The 20,318-nt window shown below is 39.0% G+C and overlaps 1 protein-coding gene across 2 annotated transcripts in view; it reads right to left on the reverse strand.

Annotated features, from left to right (window-relative positions):
* Nucleotides 1-20,318, reverse strand: part of GRM8 (glutamate metabotropic receptor 8) — an 883,624-nt gene that overhangs the window by 185,531 nt on the left and 677,775 nt on the right. For both annotated transcript variants that reach the window (XM_069588313.1, XM_069588314.1), the window contains exon 8: nucleotides 9,081-9,217. In XM_069588313.1, the coding sequence (XP_069444414.1) occupies nucleotides 9,081-9,217 (137 nt within the window). The remainder of the gene's footprint in view (nucleotides 1-9,080; nucleotides 9,218-20,318) is intronic.

A 20,318-nucleotide genomic window follows, 5' to 3' on the forward strand; every position in this document is an offset into this window, starting at 1 on the left:
ATCAAACTCAACTACTAACTAAAATTGATCAACACCTTTAATCCTTTCTGAATCCTCCTTAATCCTGTCCTGAATCCACCTGGTAAAGAATGCAATGCAGGAGACCTGGGTTTGATCCCTGGGTTGGGAAGATCACCTGGAGAAGGGAAAGGCTACCCACTCCAGTATTCTGGCCTAGAGAATTCCATGGACTGTATATTCCATGGGTCCCAAAGAGTCAGACACGACTGAGCAACTTTCACTTTCACTTTTAATCCTTTCTTCCTAATGTACTTGTTTTCTACTAATGATAAATACATCTTAGTAAGTCCTTTTAAATACTTTGTGGAACAAAATTCAAACCAAGGAGATGGACAGATATGGCAGAAAGAACCTGCCAAACAAGTAAAATTAGAAAGAAAGTAACTCTCATTTATCAGTTCAGTTCAGTTCAGTCACTCAGTCGTGTCCGACTCTTTGTGACCCCATGAATCGCAGCACGCCAGGCCTCCCTGTCCATCACCAACTCCCGGAGTTCACTCAAACTCATGTCCATCAAGTTGGGGATGCCATCTAGCCATCTCATCCTCTGTTGTCCCCTTCTCCTCCTGCCTCCAATCCCTCCCAGCATCAGAGTCTTTTCCAGTGAGTCAACTCTTCACGTGAGGTGGCCAAAGTACTGGACTTTCAGCTTTAGCATCATTCCTTCCAAAGAACACCCAAGACTGATCTCCTTTAGAATGGACTGGTTGGATCTCCTTGCAGTCCAAGGGACTCTCAAGAGTCTTCTCCAACACCACAGTCCAAAAGCATCAATTCTTCGGTGCTCAGCTTTCTTCACAGTCCAACTCTCACATCCATACATGACCACTGGAAAAACCATAGCCTTGACAAGATGGACCTTTGTTGGCAAAGTAATGTCTCTGCTTTTTAATATGCTCTCTAGGTTGGTCATAACTTTCCTACCAAGGAGTAAGCATCTTTTAATTCCATGGCTGCAGTCACCATCTGCAGTGATTTTGGAGCCCCCCAAAATAAAATCTGACACTGTTTCCACTGATTCCCCATCTATTTCCCATGCAGTGATGGAACCAGATGCCATGATCTTCGTTTTCTGAATGTTGAGCTTTAAGCCAACTTTTTAACTCTCCTCTTTCACTTTCAACACGAGGCTTTTTAGTTCCTCTTCACATTCTGCCATAAGGGTGGTGTCATCTGCATATCTGAGGTTATTGAGATTTCTCCCGGAAATCTTGATTCCAGCTTGTGTTTCTTCCAGTCCAGTGTTTCTCATGATGTACTCTACATAGAAGTTAAATAAGCAGGGTGACAATATACAGCCTCGACATACTTTTTTTCCTATTTGGAACCAGTTTGTTGTTCCACGTCCAGTTCTAACTGTTGCTTCCTGACCTGCATATAGGTTTCTCAAGAGGCAAGTCAGGTAGTCTGATATTCCTATCTCTTTCAGAATTTTCCACAGGTTATTGTGATCCACACAAAGGTTTTGGCATAGTCAATAAAGCAGAAATAGATGTTTTTTCTGGAACTCTCTTGCTTTTTCCATGATCCAGCAGATGTCGGCAATTTGATCTCTGGTTCCTCTGCCTTTTCTAAAACCAGCTTGAACATCTGGAAGTTCGTGGTTCACATATTGCTGAAGCCTGGCTTGGAGAATTTTAAGCATTACTTTACTAACGTGTGAGATGAGTGCAATTGTGCGGTAGATTGAATATTCTTTGGCATTGCCTTTCTTTGGGATTGGAATGAAATGGCTTCTACTAAATAATGAAAGGATCTCTTCTCTAACCAATCTGCCCTTTGCTGCTCAAAATGTTTCCCTGAAGTTTAAAGCTGAGAATATCTTCATGGAAAAGCTCACTATAGCCTAAAAAACATCAGCTTGTGTTCTAATAGTTTTTGAAACCTTGTAAAATTTGGCTGCGAAAAAAGTCATCTTTCTCCACTCCCCACACTATTCTCTCCTCAGATAGTCCTCTGTCCCAGCGGCTCAGGATCACACTCAGTTCCCTAAAGAAACTGTGACCCTTTCCACTCCCTATGAAAACCTAATCAACACTCCTCATCTCCATCAATCCACCTACAACTGACATTGTGTAGGTGGGATAGGCCTACAGATGTGTACCTCTAACTCAGGGATGATGTTGGGGCCTGAATCTGTAACACCACTAAATAATTTCAGCACCTTGTAATGCGATGGAACATTGGAGGCACTTTATTCTGAAATGAATCGATAGATAAATAAATGGAAGGAAGGATGGATGGATGGAAGTATATATGGATGTTTTTTCCATAGCCTATGAATTGTTCCTACCATTTCTGGCCACCAAAGTAATCGAAGATCCAGTTTGAATTCAACACATTTTATCCAGTCACTGTAGTTGGAGATAATCATCACATATTTTAATTTACAGTTTGTTTCTTAATCTGTACCTTCTAATTATGCTTTTACTATAATTATTGAAGTGCACAGTTGCCTTTAATTGATTGCAAATCATTTGCTACCTGGGAGCTTATTGAACTTTGTGTTCCTCAGTGGCTTAACATTCGGCCTGGCAGGGAGCAGTCACTGAATAATCTGTGCACAAGACTACATAATAATCAATAATCTTGGAACAGTGTTCCATAGTAAATCAGTATTTAGAAAATATGAGAATAGTGTTCATGACAAAAATTAACAAATATTAATACTTACTGAACCCCTACTCTGTGCAACTAAGAACGTAGTTAAACTTCAATTACCTTGACTTTGCTTCATGTGTCAAAAACATGAATTTACTAAATGTTTATTTTCTCATAAACAAAAAAATAATTATTGACCCCAAAATGACTAATTTTGAAAAGAACAAATTTGTGTCTGGTGAATGAAAATATCATTTTGTATATTTATGTCAATATAATATATTTATATATTATGTCATATATATGTCAACAAGTTTTGACAATCATGTTGTTACAAGGAAAAGAAGCCAAGTCTTGTATGAATAGAATATAAAGGCAAGAACTATGGTGGCATTTAAAGTCCTGTTGGAACATAGTCAAGGGTCTCAGAAAATTGACTTCACATTCATGCTTTGTAGGATGGGACGAGATTTTTATAATGCTAGTCTCATAGGGTGAATGATCTTTTATATGCACTGACAATCATATGAAAGCATTTTCAAATGCAGGCAACTTAGCAATGGGGAAACAGAGGCAAAGAGAAAATGCATGATTTCTAAGAGTCACAGCAAATAAAGGGTCAAGCGTCCCCTTGAACATTGTTCCCACTCCATTCACTCTATCCTCTAAGTCAAGGTAATTTCAATATTTTTCATTATAGAAAAGCTGTTCATCTATGACATTAGGGAATCTAATGATGTTGGTTAAAAACTTTTGATGTCTATCCAAAGCAATATAACCATGGAACAAATAAAGGGACTCAGAAATTCTCTCTTTCTGTATTTCAAGCAAGCTGAGGAACCCCCTAGTATAACAAGTATTTGGCCATTGACAGGTAAAGATATATACTCAATTAAAAGATCATCTTATAAATACTACACTGTAAGTACATAGGAATTTTGTTGTTGTTCAGTCACTAAGTCCTGATCACCTCTTTCTGACTCCATGTACTGCAGCATACCAGGCTCCTCTGTCCTCCACTATCTCCCAGAGTTTGCTCAGATTCATATCCATTGAGTCATTTATGCTATCTAAACATCTCAGGAAAGACAGATTTAACTGGGCTGAATTCTACCAGAAAGTTTACTCAAGTTTCTGGCTGTTCCCAGTGCATTGACTCATGAAACCCACTTTTTTTTTCATACAAAAATAGATGTGTGGGGTTTGTCATACAGGCACACGCAAGTTATAATGTATGTACCTCTTTTTACAATTACTCCCTACTCAGAACATCAAGATAAAGGCAGAAAAGACTTTTCATGTATGGAATTTCAGATTTCAATACCCTGCAATGGGCTAGTTATCCTGGAAAAATAAAACAAAGTTATTATATCATATTCCTTTAACACTGAATATGCAGCAGGCAGTATTCTAGGATCTTTGTTTATGCAATATCCTTCAATTATCTCAACAACTCTATGCAGTAATTATGATTGTTTCATGTGGACAAAGAATCTGAGACTAAAAGAGGTAAAATAGCATGTGTAAGGCTCAGTAATGGAAGGTTAAAACATGAAAACGTTCTTTCTGACTTTGAGGTATTGTTCTTGACCCCTATATGCAAATGCATTTAATCTTCATAACAGACCTATCTATTATCCCCACTTAACAGATGAGAAAAATGAGGGTCAGAATTCAATACCTGTTCAAGAGTTACTTTCTTCTATGGAGTGACTCACACAAAATTAAATGAAGCCCTTCTCCCTCAAATCACCATTTCCAATTGACACCATGCTGCTAACAACTGTGGTGGAAACATCCTTATGAACTCATTGTCTTTTAATATTTGTATTCATTTTCAAACTATTTATTTGAACTAAAGTTAAGAAAATAAAATAACAAAGCAAGCAAAAAATATGTCTCAAATTCTTACAGTAATCTAGAAAGAGTAGCTCTGGTTGGAAGTACAAAAACAAAGTCCTCAGTTATTTTAGGCCCATCCAGTAAACTCCATACACTTTCTCCCTGTGGACTTGAAACAGCATATGGCTGTTCTTTTTACAGTTCAGGCCCCACTGTTTTCTCTGAACCTCTAGGTTACAGTGTTTTGTAATTACTAATAAGGACCACCTGTCTCTTGAGAGATTCGGTCTCACCAAATGGAGAAGCCTAATTGTTCAAATTCACTGGCAGGTAGACAATACGCCCTTCATGGGTAGACTGAGATTACGGAATAAACAACTGAAATCATAATGAACAATTCTACTAATTGATTGTAATTGCTAAGTTAAGAACATATGCTAGTTCCATTAAAAAAAAAATACTTGGAACAATACAGATAATGCTTTCGAGGAAACAAAAGTTTCTTTTCCAAGGGGAAAAAAAGAATAAACTACTTGTTTTAAAATTTCTTTTACTTCGCTAAGATATATTCAGGACAAATTTATTGGACTCATATATGCTTAATCATACACTCTCTACGTACAAACTTATCCTATGGCTGAGTTCAGTGAGAAAAACGGGCTGCTTTTTTTTAATATAAATTTATTAAAATAAGTCAAATTCAATCCAATGCTTATCATTGAAAGTGTGAAATCTACAGCAAATTTGATTTAAGAGAACAAGGAGAGAGGGAGTGCTTGAAGAGTGCTCTCCCCTGCCCTCATCAGAACCCCCATCAGCAGTCAGGCCAGGTTAGAAGCCCGTGTTTGGCTGTAAGTGCAAAACCACAGACATACGTCCATCTGTGTTCCCGCCTCACTGCACTGGAATTGTTGATTTGAGGGTCTTTCTATCCTTCCAGTCTGTGGGAGCCCTGAGAGCAGGGTCCACATTGTCACTCTAATTCCAACTTTTAGCATGGAGTATGTGCATGGAATGAATGTATTCAATCCTTTCAAAATGACTGCCTAGGTAACAATATCTAGCCACACCCTATCCTAGGAAAAGTAACTACATATTTATATTAAATAAAGTTTACTTTGTAATACAGAGAGATTTGCTAAAGTATTAAAGTCAATATTAAAGGCAGGCAATAGGCTATAGGGACAAATGGTCTCCATTTATTTATTTATTTTTAATTGAATAATTACTTTACAATGTTGTGTTGATTTCTGCTCTACAACAGTGTGAATCAGCTGTGAGTAAACATATATATATCCTCCTTCTTGAGCCTCCCTCCCATCTCCACCACCTTACCCATCTAGGTCAACAGAGTACTAAGCTGAGCTCCCTGCTCCATACAGCAGCTTCTCACTAGCTAAAATGGTCCCCCTTTTAAGTGAACAGATTCTGAACTTGTTAAAGCAAACAAGTGCCTCTTCCAACAGGACCTTCACTTCTCTACTCACCACACTCATCCTCAGATCTTCCCTTGACCACACAGTATCATGAGACATTGGATTAGTAATAGGTAACATTTATGGGCATCATACGTGCCAAGCTCTAGACTAACTGCTTTATTGTATGATTTCATTTAATTCTTATAACAACCATCTAAGGTAAGCGCTATTAATGCTTCCACTTTATAAAAGATAAAACTGAGGCAAAGCATTTGTTTGGTGTCCTCCCTGAGATCGGGGACTTCCATGATGGCTGCAGAATCTGCCTGCAATGCAGGAGACATAGAAGACATGGGTTTAATCCCTGTGTCGGGAGAATCCCCAGGAGGAGGAAATTCGCTGGGTCTGGAGGATCCCCAGGAGGAGGAAATGGCAACCCACTCCAGTATTCTATTTTCTCCCGCCTACAGATGGTGGAGACTGGCAGGCTACAGTTCACAGGGTCACAAAGAGTTGGACACAACTGAGCAACTAAGCACACACACACCGCCTGAGGTCTAAGCAGAACTTGAGCAAACCTGTCACTCTCCAAGCAACTCCTACTGCACCTTCAAACAGAAGAGTAATCCAGTTTCCAAAGGGAAATAGCCATTTTTGTTTGTTCTGATAAAATTCAGAATTCAACCCTGGATGTACAACCTCTCTTTACAATCTAATTGACTCTATTTTCTTCTGAGAGTTGATTCTCTCTGTTTCAGTAAAGCTGGCATGGCTATTTAGTCATAAACAATCATAATCATGCATGAGAAAAAATTCTCACAAATTGTTTTGATATATTTTATGAGCAACAACACAATAACAAACATAAAACTTTTCATGCACCATAAATGTACATAAAAGAGCAGCTTGAGATTCAACATAAAGTTTTATAATAAGCATATATATGGTGAGAGATGTGTGTAAGCATGTATACTTATGTACAGTTATTTTAGGTATCTTGGTATTATATATATGTGCGTGGATTTTTCAACCATTAAACTTCGTTATTCAAATCCATAATCAAAAGACGATAGTAAGCAGGTCGGCATTTATAAAAGTCAGATAAAAAGAAGCTTCCCCATTTTAACCCTTAGCAAATTTTCTTTGTTGTGTTCAATTATTTGATTTCAGAGAGGTCTGCTGTCAAAAGGACTTTGGCCAAGAAACTATAGATGTCCAGGTTAGTATCAATAACCTGTAGAGTTATCAAAGTTTTGTTTTGGTAAATGTTAATTTGGGTTGCTGGAGGATGAAGTTTCATCAGGTTCCTAGAGGCAGTAAGCTGTAGATATGTGGTCTTACATACCATAATAATAGTTGCAAAATAAGTTGTCTTTGCACATTATTGAATGCAGAACTATGATAATTATCAGGAAGTCAAACATAGACAATAAATCGTAAATATCCTAGTTTTGTTATTTCTTATGATCTGCTTTGCTGAGAATTGTTGTAACTGTTGCTGTATAAACGTAGCATTTCAGGGGCTATATTTGGACATTGAGAAGTGAAAAACATATTAAAAACACCACACTAAATTGATGTTCTCTGAATGGGTTCAGACATAAATAAGCACACACACGTGTAACACACCCACAGACCAGAATGATCTCTCTCCCCACCCTCATGGATGACATACATCACTACCTTCCAGCTAGGATAAGCTGTAGCTAGGAAAGGACCTTAATTATTCATTTAAGAAATGAACTCAACTCTCACAGCGTTATGGTAGCTTTGAGAATCAAGAAGAATAGAGGCTCTTATTAGAAGAAAGAGTGAAATACTATGACAAAAGAACCATAGAATAATATGCTTCTAGTTTTATTTGACACATTGTAAAGGCTCCTTACTGCCTACAGAGGAAACACTGCTGTTGTAGTGATTCCTTGGCCACTCAGTCCCTGTAAAGAGCCCAGTGTTACAGATGGATACGTGAATGTATTACGGACATCGATGTTCATGTATAAAGGAACTCTGACCCTCAGCTGAGACTCCCAGGCACTCTCCTTATTTCTCTGTACCGGAAGGAGTCAGTGTGCATGGATATGGCATTCCAAGCTCTTAAATCTGAAATAACTCCTTACCCAGTGGTAAGCAGATGCTTCTCCAACACTTCTACACCCCTGCCATGCAGCCACCACCAGTCCTATACCTTGGGACTTTCTGGGCCTCCCCATCCATCAAGTTCAGGATTAGCTTCCTGCTCCAGAGCCCCTTCTGATTAGTGGGTGCTGGTACCAGACACCACTCCCCAGGGTCCTCAAAGACCCCGTTCCCTAGGATAGTCCCTCTGGAGGGCTGCCTGCCCACCATACGCATCTGCTAGAGTTTCTCCTGCTGCTTTCATCCACATGCCACCCCCACCAGGTCCCAGCAGGAGAAGACAGAGCCCAGGGCGTTGGTACAGCATGGCACTGGGCAGGCAGATGCCAATTGCCTTTGGCACCATCCCACTTGGGACCCAAGTGGGACATCTCAGGGTGGGACCCCTCAGGGTGGGACCCATCCTGGGACCTTGCTTCCATCCAGTCTCCAAGTTGTCCTCACATGGCTACTTGTAGGAACAACAAAATCTGTGGACCTTGATGACTTTCCAGGAGATGGGGATGGCAGGCAGCCCTATGGATTGTTAAAAGATCTAAACATCTCTTTTGGGTACATTAAGTTTCTCTGGTGTTGTGATTCAAAAAGGTAATATAAATGAGGACCCTGTTTCACTTGCATCCATCAGATGCAGCCATAGATCTCAACTTATGGCAAATGTGAAAAACACTTATTTTTAAGCACCAACTTGGTCATTCACAGCACATTCTCACCCCTCCTCCCCAACATCCACACATATACATACATACACACATACGGTATAAACATTTGAACAAGTGAGTCTTTCAGAAAAGTATAAAATTTCCAAAATGTTTATATAGTCACTTAAAAGGAAATGAGATCTTCATTAAACCCCTACAGATACCAGATTTCTCCAGAGACACTTAAGATTTTCCATCGCATTTTAAGGTTGACGAAGGATCAAATCATACATTTTCTTAAAGTCGGCTTATAAGAAAATCAATTCTAATGAATAGTATATTGATATAATACACTTAAAAGTAAAGCATCGCTCCTTGAGAACCATAGACATAAACGTAAGATCATACTGATACTTGCTTTTAGATGAAGCTGATTGGTCCAGTGCCCAATGATTTTGTATTCTGTACTTTTGTTGGTTATTTGGTACTGGAAGATGTCATAACGACCAGGAGCATCTCCATTTTCATTAAAAGTGACTGGCGTACCAGCACTACCTGTAAATGTTTAGAAAACAATGTTAATAACTTTCCAGTGAGATAGCCTACTGGGCTTATTTTTCCCTAAGAAAAAAATAGTAGATAAAAATATATTGTGCATAGTAAGAGATATGAAGATTACAATCCATACAAGGTCATTCTTGATAGCATAGTATCTCTGACATGAAAAGAAGCCCAGATGTACATTCAAGAAGACCTGCCTCATTACACACATTAGAAAGTAAATGATGAGCATCCAAGTTAGGCAATGTATATAACAGTTAAATAAATACAAGTTGATAGGCTAGACAGCTAATACCAGCTACAGAGAACGACAGTTAATAGAGAAGAGTGTAAATTCCTCGAAGCATAACAGCTATTGTACAATATAAACTATGATCGGTAACTCAAAATGTGGCAGGGGAACGTCCCAGACAGATGCCCTAGATTTTACTTTGTTTGGACTTGAAGGCCATCTGGATCGATAGCCCCATTCAGTGTTTCTTCCTGGCTTCCCTGGTGGTCCAGAGGTTCGATGCTTCCAATGCAGGGGGTGTGGGTCCGATCCCTGGTCTGGTAACTAAGATTCCACATGCTATGCAATGTGGCCAAATAAAAATAATAACAATAACAATCTCACTCCTAAGATGCTGCTTTTGCTACCTCTGCCCAAGAATTTATCAACATGGGCTACTGTTTGGACCCTCTTAGTGGGCGAGGCAGTGATCACTGAGAAGTCCCACCTCTGCTCAAATCACAGAAGAGCCCCCAATTCACTGTGACAGTGTAATAGTGATGGGGTGGCAGGATGCAAGAAAAGTCAGCTTTTCTAAACTACCATTTCTCTCAGAAGCTTTCATCTTTTTCTCTTAATAGCTTCTGCTCACTTTCACTTTCCCTCATCAACGTTTACATAATCACAGGATTTCTCTCTCTCTCCTTTTGTTTTTGCTATTTCCCTCTAATTTAAGCATTCAAAAAACATGCAAATATCATTTTTTATTTGGAGGAAAATTGCTTTACAATGTTGTGTTGGTTTTTGCCATACAACAATGTAAATCAGCCATGATGATACATATACCCCCTCATTTTTGAGCTACCCTCCTCCCCTCATTCAACCCCTCTAGGTCATCACAGAGCACCAGGCTGGGCTTCCTGTGTTATATTCAGCTTCTCTCTAGCTATCTATTTTATGCATGGTACTGTATGTATGATGATGTTTTGGATTTATAAACTAATTGTATATAAATATCATAAAAAATCCCATCCCAAGACCAAATCTCCTTTTAGTGTAGAGATAGTAACACAATTGATTGGAGGCAACAAATTTAGTTAACATTTAATATATATTAATAACCCTGGAACTATTTAGTCTTATCAGTCCCCAAAGATCTGAAACCACAGCTCTCCCTCAAACTGATTTTCCGCTCCATTCTGTTAAGAAAATCTTAACTTCAACAATAATCACAGGTTTTCAGGATAGGAAATGATCTCGATACATAATGTTTTCTTGTTCCATCTATAGCCTCAATATCTATATAGAACTTCCTTTTCTCTAACAGTCTTTAGATATTGCTCACATCCCGCTCCCTTCTTGCCTTATACTTTGCTATCTTAACAAATTCACCTAAACATTAATTTATTTCCTTTGTGCCTATCTTGTCTCTGCATGTTCCATTTCCTGAATTTCTTCTTACCTTATACCAGGTTTAGTTTCTATACTATTCAAGAAATTGTCCCCTATTTGCTTTTTCTTTTCCATATTGTACTCTCCAAAAATATATGTACTATTAATACTTATACATTTCAACTCTATATAGTTCCATCGTATAATGAATTTCTTATTCCAGGGGTCCCCCATCTCTGGGAACTAATGTCTAACGATCTGAGGTGGAACTGATATAATGCTAATAGAAATAAAGTGCACAATAAATGTAATGTGCTTGAATCATCCAAAAATCCATTTGCCCCACCAATTCAGAGTCCATGGAAAAATTGTCTTCCAAGAAACTGGTCCCTGGTGACAAAAAGGTTGCGGGCCACTGTCTTATTCTACTTGTGGAGTTTTTAAAGAAAACTAAAAATCACAAAAGTCTAAAACATTTAACTTATCAAACAAAATGATGACCTAAAACAGTAACTTGCAAACAAATAAAATCAGAATCACACAGCAGCATTTAGGACACTTTCCTCCTATTTCAAGGAGAGAAATCTAATAGCCTCTGTTCTCTAATTGTTCAGTCACTCAGTTGTGTTTGACTCTTTGCAGCCTCATAGACTGCAGCACACCAGGCTTCCATTTGCTTTACTATCTGCTGGAGTTTTCTCAGACTCAAGCCCTTTGAGTTGATGATGCCATCCAACTATCTTATCTTCTGTTACCCTCTTCTCCTCCTGCCTTCAATCCTTCCCAGCATCAAGGTCTTTCCAATGAGACAGTTCTTCACATCAAGTGGCCAAAGTATTGGAGATTCAGCTTCAGCATCAGTCCTTCCAATAAATATTCAGGGTTTATTTCCTTTAGTATTGACTGATTTGATCTCCTTGCCGTCCAAGGGGTTCTCACGAGTCTTCGCCAGCACCAAAGTTTGAAGGCATCAATTGCTCGGCACTCAGCCTTTGTTATTGTCCAGCTCTCAAATCTGTACAAGACTACTGGCAAAACCATAGCTTTGACTCTATGGACTTCTGTCATCAAAGTGATGTCTCTGGTTTTTAATACACTGTCTAAGTTTGTCATAGCTTTCCTTCCAAGGAGCAAGCGTCTTTTAATTTCATGGCTGCAGTCACTGTCTGCAGTGATTTTGGAGCCCAAGAAATAAAATCTGACACTGTTTTCACTTTTTTCCCTTCTACTTGCCATGAAGTAATGGGACCAGATGCCATGATCTTAGCTTTTTGAATGGAATTTAAGCCAGCTTTTTCACTAACCTCTTTCACTTTCATCAAGAAGCTCTTTAGCTCCTCTTTGCTTTCTGCCATTGTTAGTTACTCAGTGGTGTCCGACTCTTTGTGACCCCATGAACTGTAGTCCGCCGGGCTCCTCTGTTCAAGGGATTCTCCAGTCAAGAATACTGGAGAGGGCTGCCATTCCCTTCTCCAGGGGATCTTCCTGAGGAATCAAACCCTGGTCTCCTGCACTGCCGGCAGATTCTTTACTATCTGAGCCACCACTGAGATAGTAAGACTTTCTGCCATTAGAGTGGTATTATTTGCATATCTGAGGTTGTTGATATTTCTCCTGGTAATCTTGATTACAGCTTGTAACTCATCCAACCTGGCTTTTCTCATGATGTACTCTGTATATAAGTTAAATAAGGAGGGTGATGGTATACCGCCTTGATGTAATCCTTTCCCAGTTTTGAACCGGTCCATTGTTCCATGTCTGGTTCTAACTGTTGCTTCTTGACCTGCATACAAGTTTCTCAGGAGACAGGTAAAGTGGTCTGGTATTTCCATGTCTTTAAAATTTTTCCACAGTTTGTTGGGCTTCCTTGGTGGCTCAGATTACAGTAAAGAATCTGCCTGCAATGGGTTTGATCCCTAGGTCAGGAAGATTCCCTGAAGAAGGAAATGGCTATCCACTCCAGTATTCTTGGCTGGAGAATTTCAATTCATTTTCTGTTCTCTGGAATCTTGTTAAAATTTGAACACAGTGTGAAATCTTGGATGAGCTACCTGGCATCTACAAACACTGTTAAGGGCCCAAGAAACTGGCACAGCATGGAGGAAAGAGCACTGTTATGAGAGACAAGGGCTGCTCACTCATGCTCACTTGGCTTCTGCATGTATTTTCACAACTTTATATCTCTTTTCTTCAGTTGTCACATAGGGACTTAACAACAAAGATGAACATATTTAGAAGTCTCAAAAATCTATATGCATTTAAATTATTATCAGTTCACATGGGAAATAACTTTAGATATAAATCAAGAAATAGGGAATTGGGGAATAAAACAGGAGCTCTCCTATCTCTTAGCTATTCATTAGATACACAAGTGGAAACCCCTGTGTCACAACTGATCAAAATATTTTCTTACTCTTAGTGACCCTGAGCAGTGGTTGCTATTGTTTTTATTCAAGTCCAGATCTTCTGAGACCCCATGGACTGGAGCCCACCAGGCTCCTCTGTCCATGGGATTTCCTAGTCAAGAATACTGGAGTAGGTAGCAATTTCCTCTTCCAGGGGATCTTCCCAACCCAGGGACTGAACCTGCATCTCCTCCATTGGCAGGTGGATTCTTTACCACTGAGTCACCAGGCAAGCCCCGATCCTGAGCAGGCTAATTAAAATGGGAGTAATAATAATATTTTTCTCATAGAGTTGTTATGAAACTTAAATACTTTTCAAGTGCAAAGAACAATGCAGATGGTAATTAAATATTATGATAATAATGATGATGATTCACCCCATATGTATTCTTGGCAGACACCAATACAGAGTAATAGATAGGATAATGAAAATCCTTTAAGTAATGTCTAGACAATGGATTATGGAAATTCAATGGGTAAGAGATTACAAGATGACAATATATATATAAATATATGTGTATATATATATATATACAAGTTATGAATTTCACATTAATATCAAGTCCTAACTTGATACGACTTTAAAATTCTGATATCATATACTCTGTGAATAAAGGAATATTTATGTTTTTCTAACTTTCCCAATGTTGTCATATTCCTCACTTAATAGCTCCTTATCTCCTACAACAGCCTCCCAGTGTTTTAGGAGAATGTCACTTGTGTAACATATTCTCATGAATATACTCTGAGTTATATATAATTCCTAGTGTGCCAGCTGTTTCCATAGCTCTTTTTCCAACTTGGAAAATTATATTGGAAGTCAAGTGAATTAGAACTATATTATCATAAAAATAATTGCCCAGCTTAGATTGTTGTTGCTTAGTCACTAAGTTGTACCCCACAGACTGTATAGTCTGCAGGCCCCTCTATCCATGGGATTTCCCAGGCAAGAATATTGCAGTGGGTTGCCATTTCTTTCTTCGGGGATCTTCCCATTCCAGGACTGAACCTGTGTCTCCTGCATAGGCAGGCAGGTTCTTTACTACTGAGCCACCGCGGAAGTACTCCCCACCAAACTTAGATAATTCAACCATGCAGGTCAGGAGGCATCAGTTAGAACTAAACATGGAACAACAGACTGGCTCCAAATAGAAAAAGGGGTACATCAAGGCTGTATATTGTCACCCTGCTTATTGAACTTATATGCAGAGTACATCATGAGAAACGCTGGGCTGGAGGAAGTACAAGCTGGAATCAAGATTGCCGGGAGAAATATCAATAACCTCAGATATGCAGATGACACCACCCTTATGGCAGAAAGTGAAGAGGAACTAAAAAGCCGCTTAATGAAAGTGAAAGAGGAGAGTGAAAAAGTTGGCTTAAAGCTCAACATTCAGAAAATGAAGATCATGGCATCTGGTCCCATCACTTCATGGGAAATAAATGGGGAAACAGTGAAAACAGTGTCAGACTTCATTTTTGGGGGGGCTCCAAAATCACTGCAGATTGTGATTGCAGCCATGAAATTAAAAGACACTTACTCCTTGGAAGGAAAATGACCAACCTAGATAGCATATTCAAAAGCAGAGACATTACTTTGCCAACAAAGGTCCGTCTAGTGAAGGCTATGGCTTTTCCAGGGGTCATGTATGGATGTGAGAGTTGGACTGTGAAGAAAGCTGAGCGCCGAAGAACTGATGCTTTTGAACTGTGGTGTTGGAGAAGACTCTTGAGTCCCTTGGACTGCAAGGAGATCCAACCAGTCCATCCTAAAGGAGATCAGTTCTGGGTGTTCATTGGAAGGACTGATGCTAAAGCTGAAATGCCAGTACTTTGGCCACCTCATGCGAAGAGTTGACTCATTCGAAAAGACTCTGATGCTGGGAGGGATTGGGGGCAGGGAGGGGAAGGGGACAACAGAGGATGAGATGGCTGGATGGCATCACCGACTATATGGACGTGAGTTTGAGTGAACTCCGGGAGTTGGTGATGGACAGAGAGGCCTGGCATGCTGTGATTAGTCATAGGGTTGCAAAGAGTCGGACACGACTGAGTGACTGAACTGAATTGAACTGATAACAAGTTATACTAAATTTGGCATTTCATGAAAAGGCAGTATACTAAATCATAAACACTATAAATAAGTAAATATATTCATATACACTAAATTATAATATACTAGAAATGTGGGTTTGGGAGCCAGATCATTGGATTCCAACCCCAGCACTGACACTTATTAGACAGATGATCTCAGGCTAGTTACTTTATTTCCCTGTACCTCATTCAGCTCATTTTTAAAATGGACTAATTTTACTTCCCACCTCAGAGGGATATGTGAGGATTAAACGAATCAACACACAAGAAATATTCAGTAAATAGTAAGCGTTATACAAATATTAGCTATTATTGTCCTTATTGTTTTATGGCAGTCCTCTGTTTGAGATCCAGGGTCTGTATGTGAACAGAAAACTCAGTGAGCTTGTATGGCTTATCTGAAGTCACTCTTTCTAATTTTTGTTCTCCTCTTCCAACACAAGGTCACATATACTTAAAATCTAGTTCTTTAAGCTCATCATACTCTTTCTCACCATCCTGTTTTACACATGTTATTTTCTATAAGTTTTCTTACTCCTTTGTTCTAACTCTTCTTCTCTTCTTCTCTGTATATTTCCTTCAAGATGTGTATTAAAGGCACGCCTGTAAGGAACCTTATCTTCTAACCCTGGAGCAGGGCTCCAAGGCCTCTTCATGTTCTGTCCTGGTCTCTCATGCCACTACCATCACTACCATCCATACACTGTACAATCATCCCCAACCCTAATCAAAATATCCACCCAACCAATATTCATTGAGAGCTTATTATGTGCTCAGTACTGGGTGGATCCTCTGCCTTCCTCACAAAACTGTAGTCTCCTTAATGAAGGCAGATTGCATTTCTTATTGTGGGCACTACACCAAAGACTGTTCAATATTTAGTATGCAAACAGTAAATCACACGAAAGAAGCACCCACTAATCAATCCCAAACAAATCCATGTTCACCCCCTTTGTAACATTATCACTTCACTTATATCATCTTTCCTTTTTTTATAGTAACAAATGAAGGGACCAAATCAGTCCCTTTTTCACTGTCATTGGTGTAGCGTTAGAAACTTCTTTCGCAACTTGTTTTATTAATCTGATTTCTGATATTGGGCTAGGTTTGCAGTTGAATTACTTCAACCCTTTCAGCCAAGAACTGATTCAATTCATATTGTTTTATTTCAAAGAATTGCCCTGGTACTGTGGTCTGTGTAACAAAGAACACCTAGAGTAGCCATGAGGGGCTATGGTGGTGGTGGTTTAGTCGCTCAGCTGTGTCCGACTCTCTGCAGCCCCAAGGATGGTAGCACACCAGGCTCCTCCGTCCATGGGATGTCCCTGGCAAGAACAGTGGAGTGTGCTGCCATTCCCTTCTCCAGGGGATCTTTCTAACTCAGGGATTAAACCTGAGTATCCCGTATTATAGGAAGTCTCCTGCATTTCTGGAGGATTCTTTACTGACTGTGCCACCAGGGAAGCCATGAGGGGCTATGTTGTTTACTAATTTCTACAAGTAGAAACTTAAAAGGTCATCTTTAGTACTGAGACTGGGCACCTTGAAAAACAGAATTAAGTGGGATTTTGTCCAGAAAAAAAAAAAATCTTGATAGTATAGATTTTTCAATATATCCATCAATGTATTATGTTTTACTAAAAACACAAGAATACAAATATTTTTAGGCTAAATTCATACATATATAATAAACTATGCTCTAGGAAATTTTCCTGTTTCTTTCCTCCTAGACTTTATTTCAGAAATTTTGAAGTACACCAATTTTTTATATACCCTTCAATCAATGTGGGCTAGGGGAGAAATGAAACCAAAGAACATGGAGGCAGAGGGAACTTTTACTAGTCAGATAGTGCTCTCAGAGTCTCTATATCACCTTGGATATTTTCTGCATGGAAATGCATGGAAATAACTTTACTTTGATTACTAGGCAAGTCACACTCCAATGTGCTTTTGTAAGAAAAATGATCCAACCAATGAAGATTTTATTTGAAAATGTTGACTCTGTTGAATATTGTTCTGGGGAAGAGTATGCACTTGGGATTTGGAAACTGGGGTTTGATTTCTCACTTTGCCGGTTACCTGTGTGATCCAGGCAAGTTATTCTCCCAAAACCTGTTCTGTCAATTGTCAAGAGAACATTATAACCCCAGCCCTCCTGGGCTATTACAAGGGTTGCATAAGACGATGCACTTCAAGCACTCAGTGTGTGACTGGCACACAACAGGTACGCAGTAGATGAACGCTATCATATCATTATCCATTCCCTTGCTTACACTTATGCTCCCTTGGTCTACATTTTCTTATTTCCACAATGCAAAGAGCAATGCAAGAGTAATTCATTCACCTCTATGTGTATACATTATAAATATATTTATAAGTATAAGCCACTCAGTGTATAGTATAGTCATGTTTATCGCTTTGCTTTCTCTTCCTTGCTACAAAACTATCCATTTTTCTTCTCATAACCACCTGTGCTATCTGGTAAGCAGAAAAAATAAGAAGGCTAAAAATAAAATCAGTTAACATATTAATTTTTAGCACCCTTAAAAAAGAATATATGAGATGGAAGTCATTGACTAAACTGCCAGAGGAAATAGCAACTTGCAACAGAATCTCAATTATTCATGCTTTCCCTTTTCTTATCCAATTTATTTTTATCAAGTGTTCATGGCAATCAATAAAGAGAACTGTATATTTGAATTAGAATCATACTAGAGTTTAATTATTTAGTGATCAGTCAGACTACTCTTACATATCTGTTACTTAGTCTCGGTTCATTAAAAACTTTAGCATTTGACTCACTATATTCCCTTCCATCCATATTTCTGTTTATCATTTCTGGTGGCTTCATCATACACCTGAGTGACTCTGCATCCTGGCCTCTACATTAGCTGACGCTTATACTTCCAGTTTTCATTCTTTTCATGCATCTCACCAGCTGCTCTCTTGATAAGACTCTACACTCACTAACTACTGCATCTCCCAAACTTTGCTCTCTGTATCCTGCCTTCCACCCTCACTGCAAGAATTCTATGAGCCCCTAAATTTATTGATTCTTTTATTACCCCAATTTCTCATTGTATTTCACCCCCATGATAATTTCTCTTCCCTCCTAGTCTTCATAGGTTCTATGATTTTCCTTGCAAATGCCCTCTGTACTTACTTCTCCCTCTGTCCGATTTTATTCCTCTGCCAAAACACTCAAGATTGAACTCAACTGTATATCCTCTTTTTTTAACACAAGCAGCTCAATATTGCTAAAAGAAAAATCATGCAACTGGCTGGTAAAGTCAGGACCAGATTGAAGCACATGAGATGCCTGGGGCGTGACTCTGAGTTTCAGTGCCTCCTTCAATTCTGCACATTAGGTATCCCATTTGCCTTATCTAGTCCCGACCCTGTGCTCTGCTTTTACTTTAAATGCGTGACCTCAGGGATTTCCCTGGTAGTCCAGTGATTAAGACTTTGCCTTCCAATTCAGGGGTGTCAGTTTGATACCTGGTGAGGGAGATAAGATCCCATGTGCCTCCCAGCCAAAAAAATCGGAAACAGGAAACAGAAGCAATATTGTAACAATTTCAATAAAGAGGGGTTCAGGATTGGGAACTCATGTACACCCACGGTGGATTCATGTCAATGTATGGCAAACCAATACAGTATTGTAAAGTAAAATAAAGTAAAAATAAAAATTAAAAAAAAAATGGTCCACATCAAAAAAAAAAACCTCTTAATGCCTGATGTGACCTCAGATTCAAATATATAGTCAACACTGTTCTGTGTTGATCCTATCACACTTCCCCCACTTCTGGATGACTGTTTCATGCCTCACACATCCAACATCTTCCACCCCTGCCACTTCAGCTCATCTCAGACTTTCTCACTGAAAAAAAAAAAAAAATAGCATCAATAAGACAAAGACTCCCTCCTCATTCCCCCAGAGAACCTATAGCCTACCTGTATCTATGCTCAAATGATCCCTCCTGCTGAAACACACAAGCCCCGATCCAATCAAAGGTGTGTTCCTCCACTGGTGCTAGGACCTCCTTCCCTCTCCCTCTCCAGGCACTTTCAGTCTCATCTTTTTGTTCTGTCATGTCAATAGATTTAGACTGCCTATGGTAGTCCCTTCAGTTTACAACTGAGTTCTCATAGCTCTCATGTTAAAAAAAAAAAGAAGAAGAAGAAGAAGAAGCAAGCCAATAAATCTCATTATAACCTTACAGTTTCATTTATCCATTCTCCTTAACAGTTAAAAAGAAAGTTTTTTTGAATGAGCTGTCCTCACATTCCATTTTCTTGTTTCCTATTAACTCATCAGACACTGCTAACTTGACATATAACCCCTTAGCTCCACTGATGAGTCTCAAATGTATACATCCTAGCCCTGAGCGTAGATTTATCCAATTACCTGTATCTCCACTTGGTTTTCTGATAACCATCTTCCACTTTATCTGTCCAGAAACAACACTTGATTTTTTTTTTCATTTCCAAACATGTTCCTCACAGTCTTTCCCCTCTTAATGAGGAACTGAGGATTGTTTATCCATTCAGTCATTGGAAACCTAAGTTAAAACTACACATATAATGGCAAAACACAAAGAGTGAACAAAAATTGTGGACTTTAGCTAACAGCAATGTGTCAACACTGGTTCATTAGTTGTAATGAATGTACTATATTAAAAATAAGAAGAAAGTGAAGAGGAACTAAAAAGACTCTTGATGTGGGTGAAAGAAGAGAGTGAAAAAGCTGGCTTAAAACTCAACATTCAAAATCATGGCATCCAGTCCCATCACTTCATGTCAAAGAGATGGGAAAAAAAAAATGGAAATAGTGACAGATTTTATTTTCTTGGGCTCCAGAATCACAGTGGATGCTGACTGCAGCCATGAAATTAAAAGACACCTGCTCCTTGGAAGAAAAGCTATGACAAACCTAGACAGCAGAGACATCCTTTTGCTGATAAAGGTCCATGTAGTAAAAGTTATGGTGTTT

Source organism: Ovis canadensis, chromosome 4 (genome assembly GCF_042477335.2).
Source record: "Ovis canadensis isolate MfBH-ARS-UI-01 breed Bighorn chromosome 4, ARS-UI_OviCan_v2, whole genome shotgun sequence".
In the NCBI taxonomy this organism is placed as follows: Eukaryota; Metazoa; Chordata; class Mammalia; order Artiodactyla; family Bovidae; genus Ovis; species Ovis canadensis.